The sequence below is a fragment of the Phodopus roborovskii genome, unplaced genomic scaffold, assembly GCF_943737965.1.
Source record: "Phodopus roborovskii unplaced genomic scaffold, PHOROB, whole genome shotgun sequence".
In the NCBI taxonomy this organism is placed as follows: Eukaryota; Metazoa; Chordata; class Mammalia; order Rodentia; family Cricetidae; genus Phodopus; species Phodopus roborovskii.
The window spans coordinates 24,156,696-24,182,685 of NW_026126558.1; the positions used below are offsets into that span (position 1 = coordinate 24,156,696).

Genomic DNA, 25,990 nt, shown 5'->3' on the forward strand with positions numbered 1-25,990 from the left:
TCGTTTGAAACAGGTCAAGGTGTGGGCTTGCCTAGTGAGAGGAGGGAAGAAATGGGTGAATCAGAGGAATCATAATGAAAGTTGTCCATACAAGACCTTTGTGTGAGTCTGACGCTCTCTGTATTTAAAATCTCAGTTCAAGACCCACATGGTGGCACATGTATTTAATCTCAACACTCAGGATGCAGGTCTTCTATGTGAGTTTGAGGCCAGTATGTTTACATAGTGAGTCCAGGCCAATCAGGGCTACATAGTGAGAACAAACAAAATCTCATCAACCCCCCCATCCCCCCCCACAGGATTTCTCCGTGTAACAGCGTTGGCTGTCCTGGAACTCGTTCTGTAGACCAGGCTGGCCTTGAACTCACAGAGATCCACCTGCCTCTACCTCCCAAGTGCTGGGATTAAAGGCATGCATCACCACCGCCCAGCTACAAAATCTCATTTTAAAAAAGGGACCATTTCACAGGTGAACAAACTGAAGGTTGGAACGGGAAAGAGCCATTTTTCACAATTAGTAAGCGATTAAAATCCAAGTCGGCTTGATTTTAAAAACAGAGTTCTCCACAGTTACTGCAGGTACAGGGAAACTACTCTGGACCCAGCCTCTAGTTTGCCTGACTTCCCCGTGACGCGTGCGCAGTGCGGCTGCGTCGCCTCCTACTGGCGGCGCACTGCAGGCGGTGGTCACCAAAGGCTCCTAAGTGCGCCTGCGCACAAGTGAGTGGGTGGGGACCTACTACCTCGGCTTTGCTGTACGCTGGGCCGGCGCGGCAATGGCGCAACAGGGGAAACTACTCAAGGAGCAGAAGTACGACCGGCAGCTGAGGTGAGCCAGGGTTTCCCAGTGAGCGAGCCGGCGGGTTTGCGGGCTCTCCGGAGGCCTGTGGGGCCTAAGTGCCTCGGCGGCTTGGGCGGGCCTCCCTCGGGCCTGGCGCGGCGCGGCGCGGCGCGCGGCGGTGCGGGGCGTGGGGAGCCGGCGCTCTAGGCTCTGGTCACCGGCCACAGTGCTGGGCGAAGGCCGGGACGCCCCTTCCTGCAGGGCCGCGCCAGGCTGTGTGCGGTTGGAGGTGCACGGTGTCTCCTCGAACCTGGTCTGCACCGTCGTGGCCGGCCCCCTGCGTTCACCGAACAAGAGGATCGGGAGTATCCCATCCCTACCGCAGTGTGCTGCACCGAGTGTGCTGCACCGAGTGGCTGATACTGTTCCACGCCAGCGCTGTCCAATAGAAATGCATAATGATAGTTCCATGTGAGCAATCTGTGTCCGCAATTATAATTTTTACAGTAGGCATCTTTGAAATAAGTTAAAAGAAGCCGGACGTGGTGGTGGACTCTCGTTGGTAATCCCAGGACTTGAGAGGCAGAGGCAGGTGGATCGGAAATTGCGAGCCAGCCTGGGCTACAAAGGAGGGACCTGGGGATGGGGAGAGTAAAATGCCGGGGAAGTAATTTTTGCTACTGCTGCCTCCTACCCTTCTTTATTTTGAGAAACGGCCTTACGCAGTCCAGACTGGCCTTGAACTTAAGCATCTATCTCCCAGGTGCTGAGATTGCAGATGTTCTCTGCCAGGCCAGGCTCAAATACAAGTTTTTGTCCTTTCTCCTCTCATCCTTTCACCCTGAGTGTCCTGGAACTTGCCATGTACACCTGGCTGGGCTCAAACTTGCAGCAATCCTCCTGCCTCTGTCCCAACAGCTGAGATTACCCGTGTGGAGAGAACCACATCCATTTTTCTAGGTGCCGAGGGTGGAACTCTGGGCATCATGCATGGTGCCAAACTTACATACCCCATCACCAGAATCATTTTAAAATAATGTTTATTTAACGTAGTATGTCCAGAGTATTACCATTTCAACATGGAATTATTGTGAAAAAAGTTACTCGGCTTTTTTTTTTTGTTGTTGTTGTTGTTAACACTGTCTTATAAATCAAGTATTTCACACATAAAGAATGTCTTAATTCATGCTAGCTGCATTTCTAGGATTCAGTAGCCATTTGTAAATAATCTTAACAGACAGGGCATATTTAAACCATCAGGTGGATCCCTCAACTACTTCCCCATCCTTGCTCTTTTCCCTCTCCTTTTCTTACTTATTATCTTCTGTATGTTGAGTCAATGGAAGTTATAAAAGTGCTTGCCACCACCTCTCCTCTCAGGAGCTCCCATGATACACTGTGTCCCTAAAGATGGGAATTTCCCTTTGTACTGACAGCCTAATTAGTACTGCACCAGGGATTTAGACACTTAGTTCTGAGCCTGTCCTTGAAGGCAGAAGGTCTTTGATACCGGCAACTAAGACTTGTAAAAAAGTTAGGTTTTCAACTTGGGTCCATTTAGCTTTTTCATAACCATCCTTTTTCCCAAGCTTCTAGAGAGAGAGAGAGAGAAGTCAACAGAACTGTAACTACTATGAATTCTTTTATACTCTTGTAGTTCTTGTGTTTTGGGTGTACATAAAACCATAGACAACAAAACTGAGAAGATATTTAAGGTTACTAGGTACCAGAAGAGGATTTTTATTAAGTCCATTCCTTAAAGTACAAAATTTTATCCAGTATAATGAGAACTGCTTATGGCTTTAGGGTCAGAAGGAAACAGAAATGAAGTTGGATGGGCAGGTAGCAGCCAGTGATCAAGGCCTGGCTCTCAGGCCAGCAAGTGTCCCATTTCCCAGGCTGTTCCTCCAACTGACAGGCATTCAGTGATCAGCTCTTCTAGGCAAAAGCCCTGTGTCAGCAGTGTGGTCTGGGACCCTTTAAAGTGAAGAGATAGATGCTCAGTAAATGAAAACTCAAATGGTGCAATTTGTTGAGGTAGGCTTTATTATGGTGGCAGGAAAAGAATGTCAGAGTCTTTTCTTCGTCCTGTGGGCATTTAATAGTACTTTTGAGCTTCCCCATGTTTTCTGTTCTGAAGAAAAAAATAGTAGATTTTTTTTTTTTTGGTTGGGTTTGTTTTGGGTATGTGTTTTACGTGAAGGAGTCAGGGAGTCAAGGTGACCAGATTGGCCCCAAAACCATGGTATGTGTGTGATTATGAACTTGTTAATGATATGCCAGTATCAATCAGGTTATAACTTGTATTTCTGATTCTTATTATACCTTCATGTTTGTTAATGTATGCACCTTTTAATCATTCTAGAATGTTCATTGGCTATTGTATTTTTATAGATTTTATTTGTTTATATTTCAATTAACATTATATAATTTTCTGCTTCAGCTTTCTGAAAAGCTGAGACAATAAGTGCTGAGACAAAGGTGTTAGCACCTTTCTTTAATGTTAATAAGTATATTCCTAGGCTTTCTGTTCTATAAATTACCTGGCTTCAAAGGAATAAAACAAAGACTAGAAAGACAGCTTAATAGTACTGATTATATCATACAAAGGATGATTGATCGAAGTTTTCAATTACATTGTCAGATAACCCTCACAATTATATCAGTTCGTATCTCACATGTTTGCTATGGTATGTTATATGTTATTTTATAGAAGAATACTTTAAATATCATCATTCAAATAAGAAAGTCATTATTTTTGAGAACTTTTTAATGTTCAATTTGTGTTTTGTTTTGTAGGTTGTGGGGTGATCATGGGCAAGAAGCTTTAGAATCTGCACATGTTTGCCTAATAAATGCAACTGCTACAGGAACTGAAATTCTTAAAAACTTGGTATTACCAGGTAATATAACATTGGTGATTGTTTTCTAAGTAACTTAAGGTTCTCATAAAAAGTACTTATTCTTGGGCTGTCAGGATGGCTCAGTGGGTACTCACTTGCCAATTTGAGTTTGACCCCTGGAAGGAGAGAACCAACTCCCATGGGTTGACCTTTGGCCTCCACATGTGTGCAGTAGCCAAGTACCCTGACATTCAAATCAATAAGTGCAAAACAAAACACCAAACCAAAACATGTTTTTGACTTGTCTTTTGTCTCCTCAGGTATTGGATCATTTACAATTATTGATGGAAAGCAGGTCAGCGGAGAAGATGCTGGAAACAAGTATGTCTTGTTCTTTTACCATATGAACCTGTTAGAAGGTAGTGCGCTCAGGATGAGCCTGAGTGCTAATTGAACCTCATGACTGTGTGTGTGTGTAGGTTATGGGGAAAAAGTGAGTGAATAAAGGTGAAGTGCTGGGACAGTGTCTGGCAAGTAAACTAAAAACAAACAGAACTCATTGTCACTGTCTTCACTGCTGTTAGTACAAAGTGGTAGTCATTTTTCTCTTACCTGTGAATTCTGAGTCCTATCTAAATCCTTAATGTTAGTGCAGTATAATAATTGTGTTTGGGACATCAAATACAATAAGCAAGAACAGTTAACTGAACATGTGACACATGCGTTTAATTCCAGTGCTCAGGAGGTAGAGTGGATCTCTGTGAGTTCAAGACCAACCTGATATACATAGTGAGTTCCAGGACAGCCAGAGCTAAACAGTGAGACTATCTTTAAAAAAGAAAAAGGAATAAGAGCAGTACCTCTCATTTTTATCTTTTAAATGTAGTCTGGTATATTTCTCATTGTACCATGTTATTTAAAAATGCTTCTTTATAGGTGATCTGTGTTTTGTTCTATAGAGATAGTCATATTTAGAGTTTGAGAACTTTTCCCAATTTGATTTCATGTTTATTCTCCTCAAGGGTTTAGAGCCCATTATATTTGTCCCTAAATAGCAAGTAAACATTAATTCAAGGAAAAACAGAATTTAGTTCATATTACTTTAATACTTTTTCTTTGGATTATAGTATGTTTCTGCTATCCACAACTCTTTTATTGATATCTGTAAAGTAATAAAAGTTGTATTATTGTAGCTTATCTGGCTGATTATGTAGGATGTGCTAAGTATAAGGTTTCTCTGTTTTTCCATTTTTAAAGATTTATTTTATGTATGATTACTATATCTGCATGTATGACTTTATGCCAGATTCCACTAGAGATGGTTGTGAGGCACCATATGGTTGCTGGGAATTGAACTCAGAACCTCCAGAAGAACAGTCAGTGCTCTTATCCACTGAACCATCTCTCCAGCCCAAGGTTTCTTTTTTTATGGAACCATGTGTCCTTGCCACAAAATTGTGCCTAGATTCTCATCAGCAGCCTCAATTTAGGCCTATGGGATGTGACCGGCATATGTGTGGGAGGAAGCCTGAGTGAATCTTTGGTAATTTCTTGCCAAAGCAAACAGTTCACTACAGCATTTCCCAAGTGTCTGCAGAATGTTGGTTATAGGAAATGTTAATAGCTCTTAAATGGGACAGTGGATTTCATGGTCAAATGAGTTTGGGGAATGGTTCAAAGGAGGTTATAATTTCTTTACTATATAACTTTATTATCAGGTACATTATGACTTTCCAAGAAGGTGGTATAACATATGGTGTTTCCTCTCTTTTTCATTCTTAGAACTCTCAGAGCATCTTGTGAAATTTGTCTTGAGGAACACTGATTTACTAACCTGTCCACTTTTCTTCCTCCAAAAAAGACTGTTATAGTCTTTTATGAAAATAGTGTTTGTGGGTTAGGGAGCATATAGCTCAGTGGTAAAGAAAAGTAAACACACACATACAATTGATTAATATTTGAATGTGATAGACATTATTACAAATGGTAAACAACTTTTGCTTTATAGCCATATAAATCTTGAATTTTTTTTTTTAATCCCCTTTAGTTTTTTCCTTCAAAAAAGCAGTATTGGCAAGGTAAGCAATCACTGTTACAAAGTATGGTTGTATGTGAACATCTAATAATCCACTTTATCTTGGCTGCTAGAAAAGTTCTGACTTTAAAAGATCTTATTCTCTGAGTAAAAAGTAGGGATAGTTCATTTTCTAATCTGGCAAATCTCTTTTGGTAGTTGAAGAATTTTAGAGTACTGCCTGTGTTTTTACTCTGTCCTTTACTAAAGTCCTAATAACTTTGATGTTCAGTGGATGGAGTATTATGGTTAAGAAATTAGTAAGTGGAGTTAGCCAGAAAATTCTTTATTTTTATAGTTTAAGTGAAAACTTTAGAAATCCATGTTCATATTCAGAATGAAAGTTGCACTTATTTAATGATGGGATTATAGACATGGGTGATTATAGAGTGTGTCTGAACTTGATCCAGTGTAACCCTGCCTGCCACCTATTTTTGTCATTTACCTGTCACAAAAGTGAGGGCAAATAATGTGGTCATTTAAGAACTCTGGTAGTGCTAATCTGGTTCAACCCTGAGTAACATTCTGCTTGAACCTCAGTTAAATACTGAGGAGTAGAATTGTCACATCTATGCATGGAATTAGGAAATTTCCACAGTTTTTCTTGATCTGTAAGCTTGGGGATTGTATTGTAGTTAAGTACTTTCTAATTCAAGTCAAATGCTTTGTTTTTGAAAGAACCGAGCTCAAGCTGCCATGGAATTCTTACAAGAACTAAATAGCGATGTCTCTGGAAGTTTTGTGGAAGAGGTATAATACATATATATTGTTTTTTCTATAATGCAGTATATTTTTAAAAATAATTCAAAGTCCCAGAACTTAGAATTTTGAGTCATTGTATTACTTACATTTAGTTGGAATTTAATTTGTCGGCTCATTTTTTTTTTAATATAGCTTAACTGCTCCTGCCATGTTTAATTTGTGAAATTGTTGAATTTTTCCTCCCCTTGTCTTATTTAGAGTCCAGAAAACCTTCTAGACAATGATCCTTCATTTTTCTGTAGGTTTACTGTTGTGGTTGCAACTCAGCTTCTTGAAAGGTAAATTTTAGATGTTAATATCTTTCTTAGTCTTACTTTATTTGCATAGTTTTCCCTATGTACATTTTTCTGTATACATATTTTGTCTGGTGTCTAAAATTCTTAAAAGAAGTATTTAATTTGATGCTCTTGTATGTATTCTAGCTTTGAAAGCATAGGGAAGAAAAAGTAAAATATTTGGGTATATTTAGAGCTTTAAGTGAACATTAGATATTGCTAAATGATGAAATATTAATTAGAAGTCAATTATGGTGCTATAAGCCGGTAAACTCAACACTCATTTTTTGTGTTTGAGGTCAGTCTGGCCTACACAGTAAGTTTCAGGCTAGCTTGAACTACATAGTTTCAAAAATACCAAAACCTAGAAAATTAAATACAAATTAGTTAAATTGTTATTAATTACAGGAAGATTTGTAGGTGTATACATATATACATGGTGGTGCATGCCTTTAATCCTAGCACTCAGGAGACTGAGGCAGGCAGATCTCTATGAGTTCGAGGCCAGCCTGATCTACAGAGTGAATTTCAGGACATTTAGGGCTGTTACATAGAGAAACCCTGTCTCAAAAAACCAAAAACCAAATACAAACAAACAAAACAAAACAAATCAAAAAGGTTTAATGTTTTTACCAGCATTTTTCCTAATAAAACAGATTAGGGTCTTACATCCTTCTTGTTCAACATTTTTGAGATTGCAGCCAAGTGAAATTGCTTGCTTTCCATTAAACTCTTGCTTATTTATGTTAGACAGTTCCATGTCTGGCATATATTCACTTGCTTATGTTCTTATTTGCCTTCCTTTACAGTACATTACTTCGTTTAGCAGATGTCCTCTGGAATTCCCAGATCCCTCTTTTGATCTGTAGGACATATGGACTAGTTGGTTATATGAGGATTATTATAAAAGAACACCCAGGTAAAATTGTTAAGCATATGGGACTTGCTATTGGTTGTTTGAGCTCTAAATTTATAGCAGTATATCTCTGGCTACAGGTTTAAAGAAACAATCAGATTCAATAGTTTGTCTTTTTTTTTTAATTTACTTATATGTGTATGGATGTCTTGCATGCATGTATGGCTGTATACCAAGTATATGCCTGGTGCCTGCAGAGTCCAGAAGAGGCCCTCATATCATCTAGAACCAGAGTTACAGATGGTTGTGAGCCATTACATTAGTCCTAGAAATGGAACCTGGGTCCTCTGGAAGAGCAGCCACTGCTTTTAATCACTGAGGCATCTCTCTAGACTGATTCCATAGGTTTTGTCTGCTATTTCCTTACATATCATAGCATTATAGATAGATGCAGATCAGAGACGTAATGTACAACTTCATCTTGTTAAGAGGTTTGACCACTGTGTAAGTGCCTGGTTCTTTTTCTCCCTAACTCAAGTAGTGTATTTATGGCTACCACAAGAGTGAGTGCACGTGTCACTTTGATACAGACAGTACACTAGTGGTTCTCAACATTCCTAATGCTGCCACCCTTTAATACAGTTCTTCATGTTGTGGTGACCTCCAGTCATAAAGTTATTTTGTTGGTACTTCATAACTGTAATTTTGCTACTGTTATGAGTTGTAAATTATCCGATATGCAGGATATCTGATATTTGAACCCCAAAGGAGTCATAACGCACAGGTTGAGAACCACTGCATTATACCAACATTTCATACCAGTCTTGTTCCAGTCTCATACTGGCCTTAGATTTCCCATTTCATGTTCAATTACACACGATAAGCCTTTTTCCTTACTCCTATTCCTATAGAAACAGTGTTAAATGAGACCAGAGACATTCATAGACAGGCTTACATCAGCCGAGGGTTGATATCAGCTTTTCCTTTAGAATCTTAATCTTAGAATTTTATAAAATTTTCCTGTAGTACTCTAAGTAATAATAGCTATTAACAATGACAGTATCACAAGAAGTAGTGTCACTTGGCCAGGTAGGATAATCTTTTAGCAAGTGATGTTGGGATATTTAAGAGTTAAAAGTGTGTGTGTGTGTGTGTGTGTGTGTGTGTGTGTGTGTGTGTGGTGGGGGAGCTGTGATGGCACACACCTTTAATCCTAGCACTGGGGAGGCAGAGGCAGGAAGATTTCTGTTAGTTCAAGGCCAGCCTGGTTACAGAGCAAGTTCCAGGACAGATGGGGCTACACAGAGAGACCCTATCTTGGAAACAAAACAAAACAAAACAAAACAAAAAAAAAAAAAAAAAAAAAAAAAATGATATTTGCTGGGCTGTATCTTGAAAAACAAAACAAAAAGTTAAAAGTGGGAAAGTGACAGAGTAAACTTTTTACTTTAAACAGATCACCCTAACGTTAAGTAGATAGTGAAGAACTTAAAGGAGCAAAGATTGAAGGCTGTGAAATTTCTGGTGGTATGATGGGAGGAGGGGTGAGGAAGGGAGAAGGAGGGAGAGAAGACAAGAGCCTCTAGCTTAGGGAAGATGTTTTTAGGAATGGGTAAAAGGAAACATGGTAATTAGAAGGTCTTATTGTTAGCTGTATGTCTGCTTTTATGTAAATGATTTCATTTACTCTTTAGAAAATCTTTATTATGCTGATATTACCATATCTGCATAGGAAGATATTTGTTACTTGTCTGAAGTGACATAGCAAGTGGCAAAATTATAACCTCATTACAAACACTCACTGAAATTGCACATTGTTTTGTATTCTCTCACGTGTAGGGCAGTGTCCAAAGTCAGATCAGGAAGTGGAGAATAACTGATGTTGAGGTAAAAGAAGCAAACATCCAGGATACCCTCTTCTAGGGAAGAGGGCTATGTAGGTAGTAATGCTTTCTGTTGAAGATGATGGAGAAGGATGGAGTTGCCTATGCATACATTTGTCAGTCTGGAACTTTCTCAGTTACAGTAATAAATTCTGTTTTAAAGGAATTGTGCTTTCATTAAAACTTATAGTCAGCCAGATGAAGTAATACACATGCCTATAATCCTAGTACTAAGAAGATTATAGAGTTCAAGGTGAGGCTGGGATAGCCTTAAAAGAAAACAGACCCTTATAACTCACTTAAACTTTGCATATTTACTATATATAAGTCATACTCCAGTAACACAGTGAAAAAAAATGCAGTAGGCACTATGACCATTAAGATTATAGATTTCTGTCAGGTGCATTAGGGAGGTAGAGGCAGGCAGATCTCTGTGAGTTGAAGGCCAGCCTAGTCCACAGAGCTAGTTCCAAAGCTACAGAGAAACCCTGTCTTGAAAAACTAACTAACTTAACTAACTAACTAACTATGATAGATTTCTAACCAGCCTTGGTGGCATTCATTTTTAATTCCAGCACTTAGGAGGCAGATCTCTGTGATTTTGAGACCAGCCTGGTTTACATGATGAGTTCCAGGCTAATCAAGGCTAAAGTAAGACTATGTCTGTCTCTCTCTCTCTCTCTCTCTCTCTCTCTCTCTCTCTCTCTCTCTCTCTCTCTCTCTCTCAAGGCTAAAGTAAGACTATGTCTGTCTGTCTTTCTCTCTCTCTCTCTCTCTCTCTCTCACACACACACACATACACAAACACACACACACACTCTTATACGTCAGGTGTTGGTGGCTCATGCCTACAATAACAACAACTAGGATGATGAGGCAGGAGGATTGACATGAGTTCAAAGCTAACCTGGGCTATAAAATAAGGATTTCCCTGCCCTCTCCCCATTTCCGACCAACTGGTCACACAAAATGTGTATGTGTCTTAAGTTCCTATAATGTAGTATATTATTAAAGAATTAAATGCATCTTTTGGGATTGTTTGACAGTAATAGAATCACATCCAGATAATGCATTGGAGGATCTACGACTAGATAAGCCATTTCCTGAACTGAGAGAACATTTTCAGTCTTACGATTTGGAGCATATGGAAAAAAAGGTTGGTAGAGAGACAGAAAGGGAGGGAGGAAGGGAGTGATGGAAGGAGAGAGAGAGAGAGAGAGAAGAGTGTGTGTGTATGTGTTCTTGTGCTTAAGTTTAGAGTTAAACTTTTGTTTTTCTTTTGACATTTTTGATATGGTCTCAAGGAATAATCCTGGTTGGCCTAGAATATACTCTGTAGATCAGGCTGACCCTCAGTTGGTGACAGTCCTTCTATCTCTGCCTCCTCCAGAGTGCTGAATTAAGAGTATGTGCCACTGTGCCTGGCTTCAATTCAATTTTTTATTTTTTTAGACCTAAGGTTTTTTGTGTGTGTGTGTGTGTGTGTGTGTGTGTGTGTGTGTGTGCATTTTTTATATGTCTCCATTGATATAATATACCAATGTGGAAAAGTATTGTAAACTTCATATTCTTGTTTGGATAAAGAAAAGTTTAAAAAAAAAAAAAAAGAAAGAAAGAAAAAGAAAACTCAATAGGGTCTCATGTGTAGCCCTGGCTGGATTAGAACTCACCTATAGAATTAGACTAGTCTTAACCTCACAGAGATTTACTTGTCTCTGCCTCCCAGGTACTGAGAAAAAAGGCATGCTCCACCACACCTGTCTAAAATACTTTTTTGTTGAAGAAAAGTAGATAAACCGAAGTTTGCAGTGTAGTCACTACCCAAGTCAAGAAAATGAACATTAATTTATCCTAGTTCTCTCCGTGGCCCTGTTTCTCCAGGGAATTTTAAATTCCTTTTCAACCTACGGTTAATTCATTTGGTTATCAGAAAACAGCAAGTTCTCATTTTTCAGCCTAGTATTGATACCTGAAATGAAGAGATTAGAGCTGTACCTTTGGGTGGTGTGTCTGATGCTTTTCTTGCTGAAAAACAAAAGGGACTATTGTATACCTGACCTCAGTCTTTCTCTTTCATGGTCTCTTTCTCAGTGTGTGTGTGTTGGGGGATGGGTTACAGAAAGCTAAATATGAACCTGTGGAGCCAGAGTTAAACCTCAGGTTCTCTCAGTTGCTTTCTACTTTGCTTTTTGAGACAGTGCCTCGTCACTGAGCCTGGAGCTAGCCATTCACTTAGGTTGATTGGCCAGTGAGAGCTCCAGGATCTGCCTGTCCTGACCTCTGTTCACTGAAGTTTTAGTTTTTAGCCATGCCTGGCAAGCATTTTACTCACTGAGCTACCCCATAGCCACTCAGAAATCATTTCTAAAACCATTTTTTATCAAACCAGTTCATTTGTCTCTGTTTATTACTTCCTATGTATTAGAAGATAGTTGTAAATATTGAAAACTAGATGGTATAAGTGAAGAATTAATACTAATACTGATATTTTCTTCTTTTTTTTTTTTTTGTTGTCTTGTTTTTAGGACCATAGCCATACTCCATGGATTGTGATCATAGCTAAATATTTAGCACAGTGGTATAGTGAAGTATGCCCTTTTTTTAAAAAAATTATATGTGACTGTATTTTCAATCTCTTTTGAGGGTTCTGGGAGGTTAATGTTTTCCTGTGTCTCTAGAGTGTATTGAAAATGGGAACTTTTAGTTTAAATTCAACTACTACTCTTTCAATACTGATCTTTTAATTAACAAGTTGGGAATTTCAGTAAATTTCATCCTGAAACTACTGTGAGGAATGAATGGAAAGAAATGGCCTATGGTTCCTCTTTCCAAATTAAGAGAGCCTTGGATGTCACTGATAATATATATTCAAATACATATATGACATTTTTTAAAATAAAATCTTACTATGGAGAATGAAGAAAACTTTAGACACTCAATTTCCACTATGAGTTTGAATAACTAGCTCTTTAAAATTTTTAATTAATTTAGACAAATGGGCGAATTCCTAAAAGCTATAAAGAAAAAGAAGACTTCAGAGATTTGATTAGACAAGGTAATTTTCTGCATTATAATAGTGTTACATAAATTTTGAAAAAAACAATTGCTTGAAGTCGGTATTTATTGGATTTCTCTTGTCAGATGATGCCATCATGAGTTCTTAATTTTACTTTTCCCTTCAGAATAAATGAGCCATTTTAAAATAGTTTAAGAAGAACAAATATTAGCTGTATTTCCTGTTAAGGCTCAGCATTATGACCCCCCCCCCTGTTTAGAGCCTCACAAGGTTTTTCTGTGTTGGGAAGACAAAATAGAAAGAGCCATTGTTTGTTTACTGTTTCTTACTTTAACAGGGATTTTAAAGAATGAGAATGGAGCTCCAGAAGATGAAGAGAATTTTGAAGAAGCTATTAAAAATGTGAACACAGCACTAAATGTAACTCAGGTATTAAAGGAATTGCTGAAGTTTTTCTGATATAAAAATTGATATAACAGTTTATCCTAATACTTAAATGTATAGTAATGTATAGTAAATGTATAGTAAGTTAGAAATAAGTACCCAAGCTAACTTAAAATTTGCTATATAGACCAGGCTAGTCTTGATACTTGTGATACTTCTGTCTCTGCCTCTCAAGTGTTGAGATTACAAGCATGTGCCATGTCTAGCCCAAAACTTGAGATTTCTTTTAATATGGTTTTGAGTGCTGTATGGTGGTGAATGCTTATAGCTCTACCACTTGGGAAGAGGGGCAAGAAGATCAGTAGTCATCTAAAACCAGCTGGGCTACATGAGACTTTTGTCTCAAAAAAGTTAAAAAAAGTTTTCTTTTATTTAAAATGATGTTAGTGTTTCACCATATAATAGGTTATTTTTGTTCTTTTTCATTTAGAGAAATATATAAATTATTTTGAGAATATGATTTATGGATAGTTGTGAATTTGGACGTAAGAATTATAAGTGATGCTTGGTAGTCAAAAGAAGTGTTTCTCGGCTGGGTGGTGGTGGCTCAGGCCTTTAATCCCAGCACTTGGGAGGCAGAGGCAGGCTGATATAAAGAGTGAGTTCCAGGACAGCTGGGTCTTCACAGGAAAACTCTCTCTGGGGAGTTGGGGAGTGGTTATTCAAAAACTTAAATTTGTTACCTTGCATTTTCTTCTGACAGCAGTTATTTAGATTGGAGATGTTATGAATGACTTGTACATTTCAAAAATTATAGTCCAGGTATGGTAGCTTATAAATACCTGCAATCAAGGCATTTTGGAGGTTCAGGCATGTGGGTTATGAATTTTGAGGCCTGAAGTCAGCTTGGGCTACATAGTGAATTTAAGCTCAATTTGGGTTATAGTAGTACAAAAGACTTTTTAATCATTATTACTATTTTGCAGTTTGGTCAGTTTTGTTTTTAATTTGGGGGAACTAGGGAATAAGATGCCTGGAATATTTTTAGAATTTTTTTTACAATTCATTAGCCAGAGTACTGCCTTTCATATAAGGAAAGCACTTAAGTCTTGTAGACATTTTGAAGACATTCAAACAGTATTGCTGAGTGAATGCCATGTAAGTCAGTCTAACTGAAGAACATCTATCTTAGTTGGAGAGAATGTTGAAAATGCATATGTATAACTATCCAATTGTACATGTGAGATCTGTGCATTTTTACTGAAAAAAAAATCAGATTCTGATTCTAAATACATCAGAAGTTATTTTGCTGCACTTTGAAAATGCAAAGAACTTATTGAAGAAATAGCATTGAAAGTAAAGGTGAACAGAATTTTTTGTGTGTGTGTGATTTTTGGAGACATGGTTTCTCTGTGGCTTTGGAGCCTGGCTCTGCCTCCCGATTGCTGGGATCAAAGGTGTGTGCCACCACCACCCAGCCAGAATTCTTAATGTAAGTAAGTGTTTCATGTTCCTTTGTTAGGTCCCAAGCAGTATTGAAGATATATTCAATGATGATCGCTGCATAAACATCACCAAACAGGTAACAAGAAATAAAGATGCTGTTGCTTTCCGCTCCAGCTCAAAATAAACACCCCTCACTTGTAGTTTTTCTTTGTTCTTTTAGACCCCTTCTTTTTGGATACTAGCCCGTGCCCTAAAGGAATTTGTGGCTAAAGAAGGTCAAGGAAATTTGCCTGTTCGAGGTACAATTCCTGATATGATTGCAGATTCAAGCAAATACATAAAACTGCAGAATGTGTAAGTGACTGTTTTGTTATTGTTTGGTTTGTTTTTCAAAGCAGGGTTTCTCTGTGTAGCCCTGGCTGTACTAGAATTAGTTTTGTAGACCAGGCTTGCTTTGAACCCTCAGAAATCCAGCTGCCTCTGCCTCCTGAGTGTTGGGATTAAAAGTGTGTACCACCATACCTTGCTGACTGTTTTTAAACTGTGTAACAGACTGTTTAAATCTGCCCTGCTAGAGGGACTCAGGACCCTGGTTTCTGATAGTGGACCCAAAAAAATATTTTACTAACAACCTACCTCCTTGAAGTACAAAGAAAATCACATACTTCAAAGCTGCCCCATAATATAAATCATGTAAAACTTTTAAAAATGTTATATTTTAAATGTTTAATGTTACATTTTAAAATGTTTTACATATCTCTCTCTCTCTCTCTCACACACACACACACACACACACACACACACACACACACGTAAAAATAATCAGTATTAAAGCTGAGTCTCTCCCAGATATAGTCATATTTCTTTCTTGGGTGAGGGTAATACTATTGGGGATTGAATCTAGGTCCTCATATACATGCTAAGCAAGAACTCTACTACTGAGCAATGTCCCTAAAGTCATACTACTTTCTGTTTTCAATTGCCCTTTCCCAAATTTCAGTATTTCAACTCTTAGACTAGGACAACAAACCAAGATTTGCTAGACACTGACCAAGATCTTCTCTGTATGGCAATACTTGGCCCTGGAAGAAGCCAAGCCAGTAGTAGCCTTGGATTCATCAGAACCATACCCCAGTTATAAAAAGGTAACATCCATGGAGACTCAACTTTACAAGTCTATGTGTGTCAGAGTAGGGATACTTAGATAATAGGAATTTATTTACAGTTATTGACTCCTTAAGTTATGAAAGATTAATGACCAAAAGAAAACGATTAAAAATAAAAACTCAGGGCTAGAGAGATTGGCTGCTCTCTAGCCCAGGTAAGAGCATTGGCTGCTCTTCCAGAAGTGCGGAGTTCAATTCCCAGCAACCACATGGAGGTTCACAACCATCTCTAGTGGGATCTGGTGCCCTCTTCTGGCTTAAAGATGCACATGCAGATAGAGCACTCATACATAAAATAAACATAAATAAATAAATAAAGACTCCATGGATGTTGCCTGGGTGAATTAAGTTGGGTGCTGTAGAGTATAATGGGAGTCTTGGTTTTAGAGGACTTCAAAAGTCTTACTGCCATTTCCTAAATGACCCCTGACTAGTAAGAGGTGCTGCTGGTGGCATTTCTCTATCATTTTCAATTTCATATGTTTCTAAATCAGTATTTTTTTTATTAAAATACATTTTTTCACTTACAGGTGATTTAAGTATTGCTAATTTTAATTATAGGGATTTTGTTGTTCTTTTTTTAGTTACCGTGAGAAAGCAAAGAAAGATGCTGCTGCTGTGGGTAATCACGTTGCCAAATTGCTTCAGTCTGTTGGCCAGGTAAGCTGCTGAGCATATTGCACTTTGACAATAAGTACTACTCCCTGCAGGCATGGAACTCAACCAGGAAAGGGTTAGAGATAGAAAGCATTACCCTAGCTTCTTGTTTCTTTTGTCTATCTAATGAGAACCTCCTGATATAAGAAAACAGGTGTGTGAAATATTCTCCCAATTCTTGTAGAGAGCTTCTCATTTCATTGAGCCCTTGGCCATTGATTTTGAGCTGTGCCCTGTATTATCTTTTGTGTGTGTATGTACTTGTGGTGGAGAAAAATCTGCATTTATCTCTTTATAGGCACCAGAGTCCATTTCCGAGAAAGAATTAAAATTGCTTTGTAAGTCCTTTTAATTTCCTATTTTGCTTGATAAAAATATGCTACAGAGAATGTTCTTGGGAGTTTTAAATGGCTGAAATTCCCAAGTGGGTTGTGTCCTTAAGTAAATTTTTATTATCTTGTAATAAAAAGGAAATTTTAAGACTGGGCCATAGGTACTCATTTGATCTGTCTTAAATGACTATAATGGAATTAAGAATTTGCATATAGTTCATGGCTGGCTTCTGGGGTTTTCTCCTAATTTCTCAGTGGGTGAAAGCGTTCTCCTTGAATCAGTTGCGGGTTGGGGAGATAGGTCAGTAGGTTAAGTGCTGGCCATGCAGACATGAGGAAGTGAGTTCACTTTATCCGAAATGGTGAACTCTGGGTTTCTACTAGACCCTGTCTCAAAAACAAAACCACACACACAACAAAAATACAAGGTGAAAATAAAAATAAAACAGTGGAGCAACAAGGTACTTAGAATCAATCTCTATTCTCCACATGTACACATATGGGTAAGCACATCCCTGCATATACAATAAACCCAAGTAAAAGCTCCAAAAAATTAATTACAGGGCTGAAGGGATGACTTATCAGTTAAACAGAGGAAGCCCCAAAGAACATACACATGGACACAAAAAATTTTAAGCCTTTCTTACACACAAAACTGAGAATATAAACAAAGAAGGAATTAGTTCATACCATTGATATTCAATATTTAACATAACCTGTTGTACTGTGGCCACTCAATAAAATTTTTAATGAATAAATGCTTACAATTTTATTTTTAAATTATGTGCATATCTGTGTATGGAGATGTGTACCTTCAGAGGTCAGATGTATCAAATCCCTTTGAAGCTGGAGTTACAAGTAGTCATAGATACCTGATATGAATTCTGGGAACTGAACTCAGTTCCTCTTGATCAACACCAAGCTGTCTTTAACTGCTGAGTCATCCTGTAGCCCCAGTTTCTTGTTCTTAAAGTGACCCATAATTAACTATATTCACCTGTCATAACCATTCTGAAGACCTTACTGTTTGCAGGCAGCAATTCTGCATTCCTTCGAGTGGTAAGATGTCGCTCTTTAGCTGAAGAGTATGGTTTGGATACAGTCAACAAAGATGAAATTAGTGAGTATAATAACTAAATGCTAAGTTAAAAGTTATTACTAAAATGTGTATAATAGCGTTAAATAAATGGTTTTATAAAAATGTTTTTTATATTCTATTTTGTACATTTACCTGAATGATTTTAATTTGTATATGTTATACAAAAATAAATACAGAACACTATATTTAGATTACTGAGTGCATTGTGTGCTGTGTATAAAAACTACACCATTGTGTTTCTACTTTTTTTTTTTTTTTTTTTTTTTTTTTGGTGTTTTTGTTTTAGTTTCTTTGTTTTGAGACAGTGTTCTCTGAGTAGCAGTTCTGGCTATCCTGGAACTCCCTTTGTAGACCAGGCTGGCCTCGATCTCAGACTCAAGAGCTCCACCTGCCTCTACCTCCAAGTGCTGGTATTAAAGGTGTGCCACTACCACTTGTACCACTTGGCTGTTTTTCTCCTTTGGTAGATACTCCAGCTAGTAGTCCATAAGACCCTTAGTTTTTTTTTGTTGTTGTTGTTTTTGGCTAATATTGTCTTATATCCTGAAACTTAAGTATGGAGTTAGCTTTTTGTTGTTTGTATGCTGTAAGTTGTCCAGTTCTACTGGTTTTATTTTCTTTTTTTCTTTCAGTTTCTAGCATGGACAATCCAGATAATGAGATAGTCCTGTACCTAATGTTGCGGGCTGTTGATAGATTTCATAAACAGCATGGCAGATACCCAGGTAAGAACAGCAATTGACTTACTAGATACAAAGAAAATAACTGGGCAGTTGTGGCACACACCTTTAATGCCAACACTTGAGAGGCAGAGACAGGAGGATCTCTTGAGTTTGAGGCCTATAGAGCAGTTCCAGGACAGCCAGGGCTACATAGAGAAATCCTGTCTCTAAAAAATACAAAAAAAAAAAAAAAAAAAAAAAAGCTTTTGGCTTTTCATTGTTTTGTAGTTTGTTTTGTTTTTGTTGTTGTTTTGAGATAGGATCTTACTTAACTCAGGCTGGCCTTGAACTTGTGATCTTTCATCAGATTCTTTAAGTACTGAATTTATAGGCATGAACCATCACATCTGGCTCAATAAAATTTTGAACAAATACTTGACCTAATGCCAGGTATAGTGCCCTCATCTTTAATCCTAGCACATGGGAGTCAGAGGCAGGTGGATCTCGTGAGTTTGAGACCAACTTGATCTACATGAGTTCCAGGACAGCCATTGTTTTGTAGAGAGAAACTGTTTAAAACAAATAACAAACAAACACTGGCATTGATGGCACTAAACTTTAATCACAGCACTTGGGAGGCAGAGGCTGGAGGATCTCTTGAGTTCAAGGCCAACCAGCTGTATAGACTGTGTTCCAGGACAGCTAGGTCTACACAGAGAAACTCTGTTTCAAAACAAAACAAAACAAAACAAAAAACCCCCACAAAACAGAAACACTTGACCTGAGTTTCAGTATTCTGTGGGTATTTAAAGGAACTACTATTTGATTTTTAAGGCAAACTACTTACATATAGATAATTTGATTCAAAACTGTTAGAGTTGAGTATTGGTTGAATATGTATAGAAGGAAATTTTTTTTTCTGTTATCATAATTGACTTCTGTCTTCTCTAATAGTCTTTTTAGTTTTTTTGTTTTGTTTTTGTTTTTTTGTCTCGTGTGTGTGTGTGTGTGTGTGTGTGTTTGAGACAGGGTTTCATTGTATAGCTCAGGTTGCCCTTGACTCATTGCATAACTCACACTGGATTCAGTCTTGTAGCAGTCCTCTTGCCTGCATCTCCAAAGTGCTGGGATCATAGATATGATCAGTCACAGTCAGCTTTTTTAGTTTTTAAAGCCTGGCCTGGAACTTGCTCTTTGTTTATCAGAGGCTGACTTTGAACTCTTGGTCTTGCTTTATCCTTCAGAAGACTATTGATGAATGTGTACCACCATTCCCAGCTCTTAGTTTACTCCTGTAACTCACATTGAGTTTAACCTGAAGGAATAGGAAACCCACAAGCAGTATATCAGTGGCTTCTGAACTCTGAAGCCAAGAAAGATACAAGGACTTCCTTGTATCTTCATTATTTTTTTGTTGTCTTGGAAAACTTGTATAATCTTAAATGTCCACAGTGCTCAGAATATATTTTTTTTGGTAATTGTAAATGTACATGATTATTGCATAGCAGTGCATTGTAGATAGTTTATAAAACCAGTTGTCCCAACTAATGAAGTAACCCCTAGTTTATGGACACAGTGAACACATTTACTAGAAGGGGAAAAAAAAATCATTAAGCATATATTGGTTTACTTATACCATTTGACTAGAATGTACTTTGGTTATTTTTTGCATAGGAAACCACTCAAAAACAGGGGTTTAAAACAAGTTGAGGTGGAGGGTATGTACAAATATTTGATTGTGTTTGGAGGTCAGAGGTTGACATTAGGTATCTTTGGTTGCTGTCCACATTACGTTTTAAGACAAGGTCTCTCACAGAACTGAGAACTCACACATTTGGCTATACTGGCTGGCCGGCAAACCTTAGGGGTCCTCCTGTCTTGGCTTCCCCAATGATGGGGATTATAGACATGCCACTATGCCCAGTTTTTTTATGTGGGTTGTTGGAGATTGAAGTCTGATTTTCTTGCTTATACAGCAGGCACTTTACAAACTGACCATCTTGCCAGCCTTAAATCATCTCCGGTGTTTTGTTGATTGAACTGAGGCAGTTCCAGAGAGAAGTTCTCAAGTAGTTGTATGATAGGTAGGCTTGAGATCCCAAAGTCTTGACTGAATTAAATGTCTACGAGACATCTTCACTCTCTTTACTGAGATGTTTGGCACCTAGATATGGTTCTAACATTCAGGAGGCTGAGGTAGAAAGACTGAAGTCTGAAGTCAGCATGGGATACAGAGTGAGACTATCGCAAACAACAAAAAAGAGAAAGAAATAACTTAGGACTGGCTTGTTGGTAGAATCCTTGCTCTAACATTCTGGATTCAATTCCCTGCATGGGAAAACAACAACAAAATCCTTGTCTTACATTCTACTTTTGCTGTTCATGAGCTAAGTAACTAGATGAAACAGCTATAAATGGAAATAGTATTTACTTCATAGAGTTTTTATGAGAATTAAGTCAGTGTATAAGCACTTAGAATAGTATCCATCATCTACTATTGTTCAATAAATGTTATATATTATTAGGGCTTTATACACTCAATATCATTTCATCTCTTATAAATGGAAATTAAGGGTGGGAAATTAGCTAATTTATAGTTGTAGCATGCATGACACCCTAGGTTTAGTGATCTCCATTATTAAAAAAGCACATGCCTGTTATCTCTCCCATCTGGGAGGTAGAGGCAGAAGAATCAGAAGTGCAGTCACCCCCCTGGCTGCAGCAATTTTGAGGCCGCCAGGGATATATAAGACTCCAAAACAGAAAGAAAATAAAAACTTAAAGAACATAAGTAAGGTGCTTTCTCTTTAGTTCTTTGATCACATAATTGTTAAGTATTATATATTACTCTTCTAGAACAATAATTAACAAAGACTTAAAAACAAATAGACATAAACCACACCAGAATGCTGGGTGGGATTAGGACCATCGTGCCTGGTTTAGGTGGTATCAGGATCAAACCCAAAGCTTTGTGCATGCTGAGTCCCACTTTACTAACTGCCAGTCCCTGAACCTGACAAAGACTTAATGAACTTCAGTTTGTGGTAGATTTTAGTTATCTCTTTACTTACCGATTTGTGATACTTTCAGATGTTGGTTTCATGTTTTATTACTTTGTTCTTTAGTTTCATAACTTACTATTTTGATTAGACCACCTGAAACTAGATTAAGTAAGCAAAGGAGATAGCCATTAATTTGAATCACTTTTTTTTTTTTTTCCTGAGACATGGTCTTTATGCAGCCTTGGCTGTCATGGCATTAACTTTGTACCTGCCTCTGCCTCCTGAGTGCTGGGATTAAAGTTGTGTGCTAGTACATCCAGCCCACAAATTTAATAAAAATGCATATATGTATTTATAACATATGTAATTTTTTAGGAGTATCTAACTATCAAGTTGAAGAAGATATAGGGAAGTTGAAGTCCTGTCTTACTGGCTTCCTTCAGGAATATGGGTTATCTGTAATGGTGAAAGATGATTACGTCCATGAATTGTGAGTATTCTTGAGAGTATATAGAGATAACAGTACTCCCCGTTTGTGTTGAGATTAATAAAAATTCATACCTCCCTCTTTTCCTGTAGTTGCCGATATGGAGCTGCTGAGCCACACACCATTGCTGCATTTCTGGGAGGTGAGTTTTATTATGAAATGACTTACTTGTTGTTACAGAGTAATTATTTATATTAGCTTTTGTTTTCTTAGCTACTTTAGTTAGGGAGGTCAATGAAGCAGGCTGTTAAGTTTAGGTTAGTCATTAGCTCTCTATACTGTTTTCCTTACATAAAGAGTCATTAGTCCTTTGGAGGGATGCTTTTGATCAAGAGCCTCACTTAACTTTCTGAGCACGAGTACACATAGGCCTTTCTTCTGCTTCTCACTATCTTGTCTTCTGCTCGAATAATTCTCAGAAACAAAGACTAACTTGCCTTAAAGATGCTGTGTACCTTCTTTTCCCTGAGACATGCCCTAGATCTTTGTCTGTCAGAGCCCAGTTCAAAGCTGCCATTTCTTTCATAAAGACCCCTTTGTTTGTCCTACCATTTCTTCTTTGAGTCAATTTGGTTGGTTACTGTATGGGTACCTTACAAACATCGGAATTTATTTCTTATGGTTTTCAAAGATTAAACTGAGGGTGCCAACATCGTTAGGTTCTGTTGTGATCTCTCTGCCAGAAGCATATATAGTATTTTTTTTTTCTTACTGTGTTCTCACATATTTCTTTTTAAAAATGTCAAAAGAAACCTGCAGGGTCTTTTTTTTTTTTTTTTAATAAGGGAATAAACCCATTTATGAAGGCTCCACTCTCATGGTCTAGTCACTTTCCAGAAGCTCTATCTTTTAATACCATTGCATTGAGAGTTTTCAACATATTAATGGCAGGGGAAGGGGGAGCACAAACAGTAAGTAAATAATACCTTTTAAAAAATTATTCTCAGCTGGGCAGTGGTAGCGCATGCCTTTGATTCTGGCACTCCTGAAGCAGAGACAGGAGGGATCTCTGTGAGTTCGAGGCAGCCTGGTCGATAGAGTTCCAGGACAGGCTCCAAAACTATAGAAAAACCCTATCTTAAAAAAAAAAAAAATTAATCTCCTGCCTATTACTTTCAATGGCCTGAGCTTGCTTATGTTATTTTCCTATCTAGGTGAATGATTATTTTGAAGGCAGATCCAGTCTGATTAATAGTGTTCAGAATGCTAATAATGCAGACCTAAGAAAATTGTATGTTAAGCAAACACAAAGCCTGATTCCTGATAATTTATTTAAGTAAAATAATTCTTTTATGTCTAAATAGTAAAGTAATTGAAAATTCACAGAAAAGAGTATATTATTTATTCAGTTCTAGTCCAGATTCTGAGAGATACAATCAGAGAGGTCTAAAGTTAGAAGGCCTTAATTTGTATGTTTTGTAATGATTTTTGAAGCTTCTTCTCTGAGGCTTTCCCTACATAAACTTGAGCCAGTTCTCTTGTACTCTTCCTCCTTTTCTTTTTTTTTTTTTCTTTTTTATTGCAGCTCTTTAGCCATTTTAAAAACTATACATTGTTTATTTTTAAGCTATCGTTTCTCTTGCTTCGAATGAGAAAGACCCAAGTGAGCAAGCAGCAGATATTTTTGTCTCTTGTACTCTGCTTTATCTGTGGAGCCTGAAAGATGATTTGGTGTGTAGTAGAGTCTTGGTGGAATTTTGCCATTTTGTGTTTTGTTTTGAGTACTTTATAGGAGCACTGTTGTATAGTGTAGAGTGATTCTGAATTAGAAATGAATGTCAAAGCTGAGGATGTGGCTCAGTAACAGTGTGCTGTTTAACTAGTATTGAGTAGTGTTTTTCCCTGTCAGTCTGGTCCCACCGCCGCACCAGCCCCAAATAACACACAGAGACACTGTATTAGATATAAAGCTGTAGGCCAGTTACTAGTTTCTTATCAGCTAGCTCTGTCTTAAATATTAATCTAAGTATTTCCACATGGTCTTATCTTACACCAGAGAGAGGGGCTGGTGTCCTTCTCTCTCACTCCTCCATCTTGGATCCCCTCCCTACCACTTCCTTTCTCCTCCTTGTCTCCTAGTCCCGCCTATCTTACTTTCCTATTGGCCAACAGAGCTTTATTCATTAATCAATAAGAGAAACATATTTACAGAATGACATCTCCCATCAATCCTCAGTGTACCACACACACACACACACACACACACACACACACACACACACACACACACACACACCACTCTTGAATGCAACAGAAGGGCTTTCTTTGAAGAGGATCTTTTGTGGATTTTTGGGTTTCTCGAGACAGGGTTTCTCTGTGTAGCCTGGCTGTCCTGGAACTCACTCTGTAGACCAGCCTGGCCTCCACCTCACAGAGATCCACCTGCCTCTGCCTCCCAAGTGCAGGGACTAAAGGTGTGCAGCACCATCACCTGGCTGAAGAAGATCTTTATGCCTCTTTGTATCCTTTTAAAAAATTCCTTCAACCAAACTACTATTTAAACTTTTCTTTGTTCATTCACTATATCTTGTTAGCTTTCTAAATCCCATAATTAAGAATAACTTTTTTTCTAAAATTTGTTGCCCAGTATTTCATTGGGTAATTCCTAAAATTAGCCTTCTATTTTCTTTAATAACATAGTTATAAAGAATTATAGTGTCTTGCTGGGCATGGCAGCACACACCTTCCTTTACTACCTGCACTTGGGAGGCTGAGACAGTTGGCAGTTTGAGGCTAGTCTGGTCTATGTAATGAGTTCTAGGACAGCCAGGGTTATATAGAGAGACCCTGTCTCAAAAAAGCAAACAAAAATATTTATAGTCTTTTATTTTGTTATGACTCAGTAAGCTGTATTTACTTTAGATTACTTTTAAACAACTTTGCTTTCTTTATGGATTTGCTTTGTTTTTTTCTCTCTTCTGTACTCTGCTTTATCTACAGTGTATTCTGTATATCATAGATCTCATGTATCCCAGGTTGGCCTCCCTTTGTAACTGAAACTGGCCATGAACTCATGATCATCCTGCCTCTACTTCCTAGAGTCATGTGCTACCACACCTGGTTCTTGTTCTTTTTTGTTTGTTTTGTTTTTCGAGACAGGATTTCTCTGTATTGCTTTGGAGCCTGTCTTGGAACTAGCTTGTAGACCAGACCAGGTCTTGAACTCACAGAGATTGCCTGCCTCTGCCTCCTAAGTGCTGCTGGGATTAAAGGCGTGCACCACCAATGCTGGGCTTTTTTTTTTTTTTTTTTTTTTTTTGAGACAGGGTCTCACTGTATATCCTTGACTGGCCTAGAACACTATATTTAGCAGGCAGGCTTTGAACTCACAGAGATTCTCCTGTCTTTGCTTTCTGAGTGCTACAATTAAAAGCATGTACCACCAGGCCCAGTCTGGCTTATATTATTTAACTATTAAAATTTATTATTTTCAAAGATTTACTTTTCTCCTTTTTTTTTACAGGAGCTGCTGCTCAAGAAGTTATCAAAATAATCACCAAGCAATTTGTAATTTTTAATAATACTTACATTTATAGTGGAATGTCACAGACTTCTGCAACTTTCCAGTTGTAGAATAAGCACTCCGTGTAATATGTTAATGACTGAATAAGTACCACATATAATATGTTAATGAATGAAACTGTAATTGTCTTCATATTGTGCTTTAGTTTGTAAAATCTGTTAAATTGTTTTCCTTAATAAACATTTTTCTTGTTTGTAATATAGTCTTGTTGTTTGAGGTAGGTGGTGGGGGAAAAGCCATTTTCCTGAAGAATAAAAGCTATCTCTTTGTAATGTAGTTAATACTGGTTTGCTACTTGGCAGTTACATATCATAGACATATACGTTTTATTAGAAAAAGTAAAAACAACCATATCAATGAATTGAAGAGAATTGAAGACATGGATTTTAGCTGTGCACATTTAAAGATCATTATTTGTTAAAATAGAATTTTAAAAGAAACATTTCAGGATATGTAGTTTTATCAGAAAACAATGCCATTTCCTTACAGTGTCATTCATTATATCACACACACACACACACACACACATATATATATATAGTTTTTACCACTATTACCTACTTGTTGAAATTTCATAGGGTTGTCCCATTCCGTAGACTTCCTTTTAATGAATAATCAAATTGGAATAATAACATTTACTATTATATTAGATGAAAAATACTCTTTAAGATGAGGAATAGCAGCAAATTAGAAATATAGAAATGGGAGTAGGGCTTAGTTTCTGACTTGTGTGTTGCTTGCT

At 37.7% G+C, this 25,990-nt stretch overlaps 1 protein-coding gene across 2 annotated transcripts; it reads left to right on the top strand.

Annotated features, from left to right (window-relative positions):
- Positions 1 to 709: 709 nt before the first annotated feature.
- Nae1 (NEDD8 activating enzyme E1 subunit 1) lies at positions 710 to 25,446 on the top strand. Of its 2 annotated transcripts, XM_051201349.1 has the most exons (21): positions 723 to 829; positions 1,545 to 1,586; positions 3,581 to 3,684; positions 3,945 to 4,005; positions 5,672 to 5,702; positions 6,377 to 6,448; positions 6,659 to 6,738; positions 7,545 to 7,654; positions 10,521 to 10,630; positions 12,000 to 12,062; positions 12,466 to 12,529; positions 12,828 to 12,919; positions 14,397 to 14,456; positions 14,541 to 14,674; positions 16,071 to 16,146; positions 16,442 to 16,481; positions 17,509 to 17,595; positions 18,207 to 18,299; positions 21,614 to 21,728; positions 21,818 to 21,867; positions 25,189 to 25,446. In XM_051201349.1, coding segments are annotated over exons 2-21 (1,554 nt in total). In that variant the 5' UTR covers positions 723 to 829; positions 1,545 to 1,584; the 3' UTR covers positions 25,299 to 25,446. The 2 variants fall into 2 exon arrangements, with proteins under 2 accessions (XP_051057305.1, XP_051057306.1); XM_051201348.1 differs by lacking the exon at positions 1,545 to 1,586 and having other exon boundaries at positions 710 to 829.
- The last annotated feature ends 544 nt before the right edge of the window (positions 25,447 to 25,990 follow it).

Bases quoted from the DNA above. Each gene is read 5' to 3' on its own strand.
- Nae1 (XM_051201348.1), top strand. From the start codon at position 777: ATGGCGCAACAGGGGAAACTACTCAAGGAGCAGAAGTACGACCGGCAG. The intron at 12,530-12,827 runs GTAATTTTCTGC...TTACTTTAACAG, and splicing joins CAGAGATTTGATTAGACAAG to GGATTTTAAAGAATGAGAAT. The intron at 14,675-16,070 runs GTAAGTGACTGT...TTCTTTTTTTAG, and splicing joins TACATAAAACTGCAGAATGT to TTACCGTGAGAAAGCAAAGA.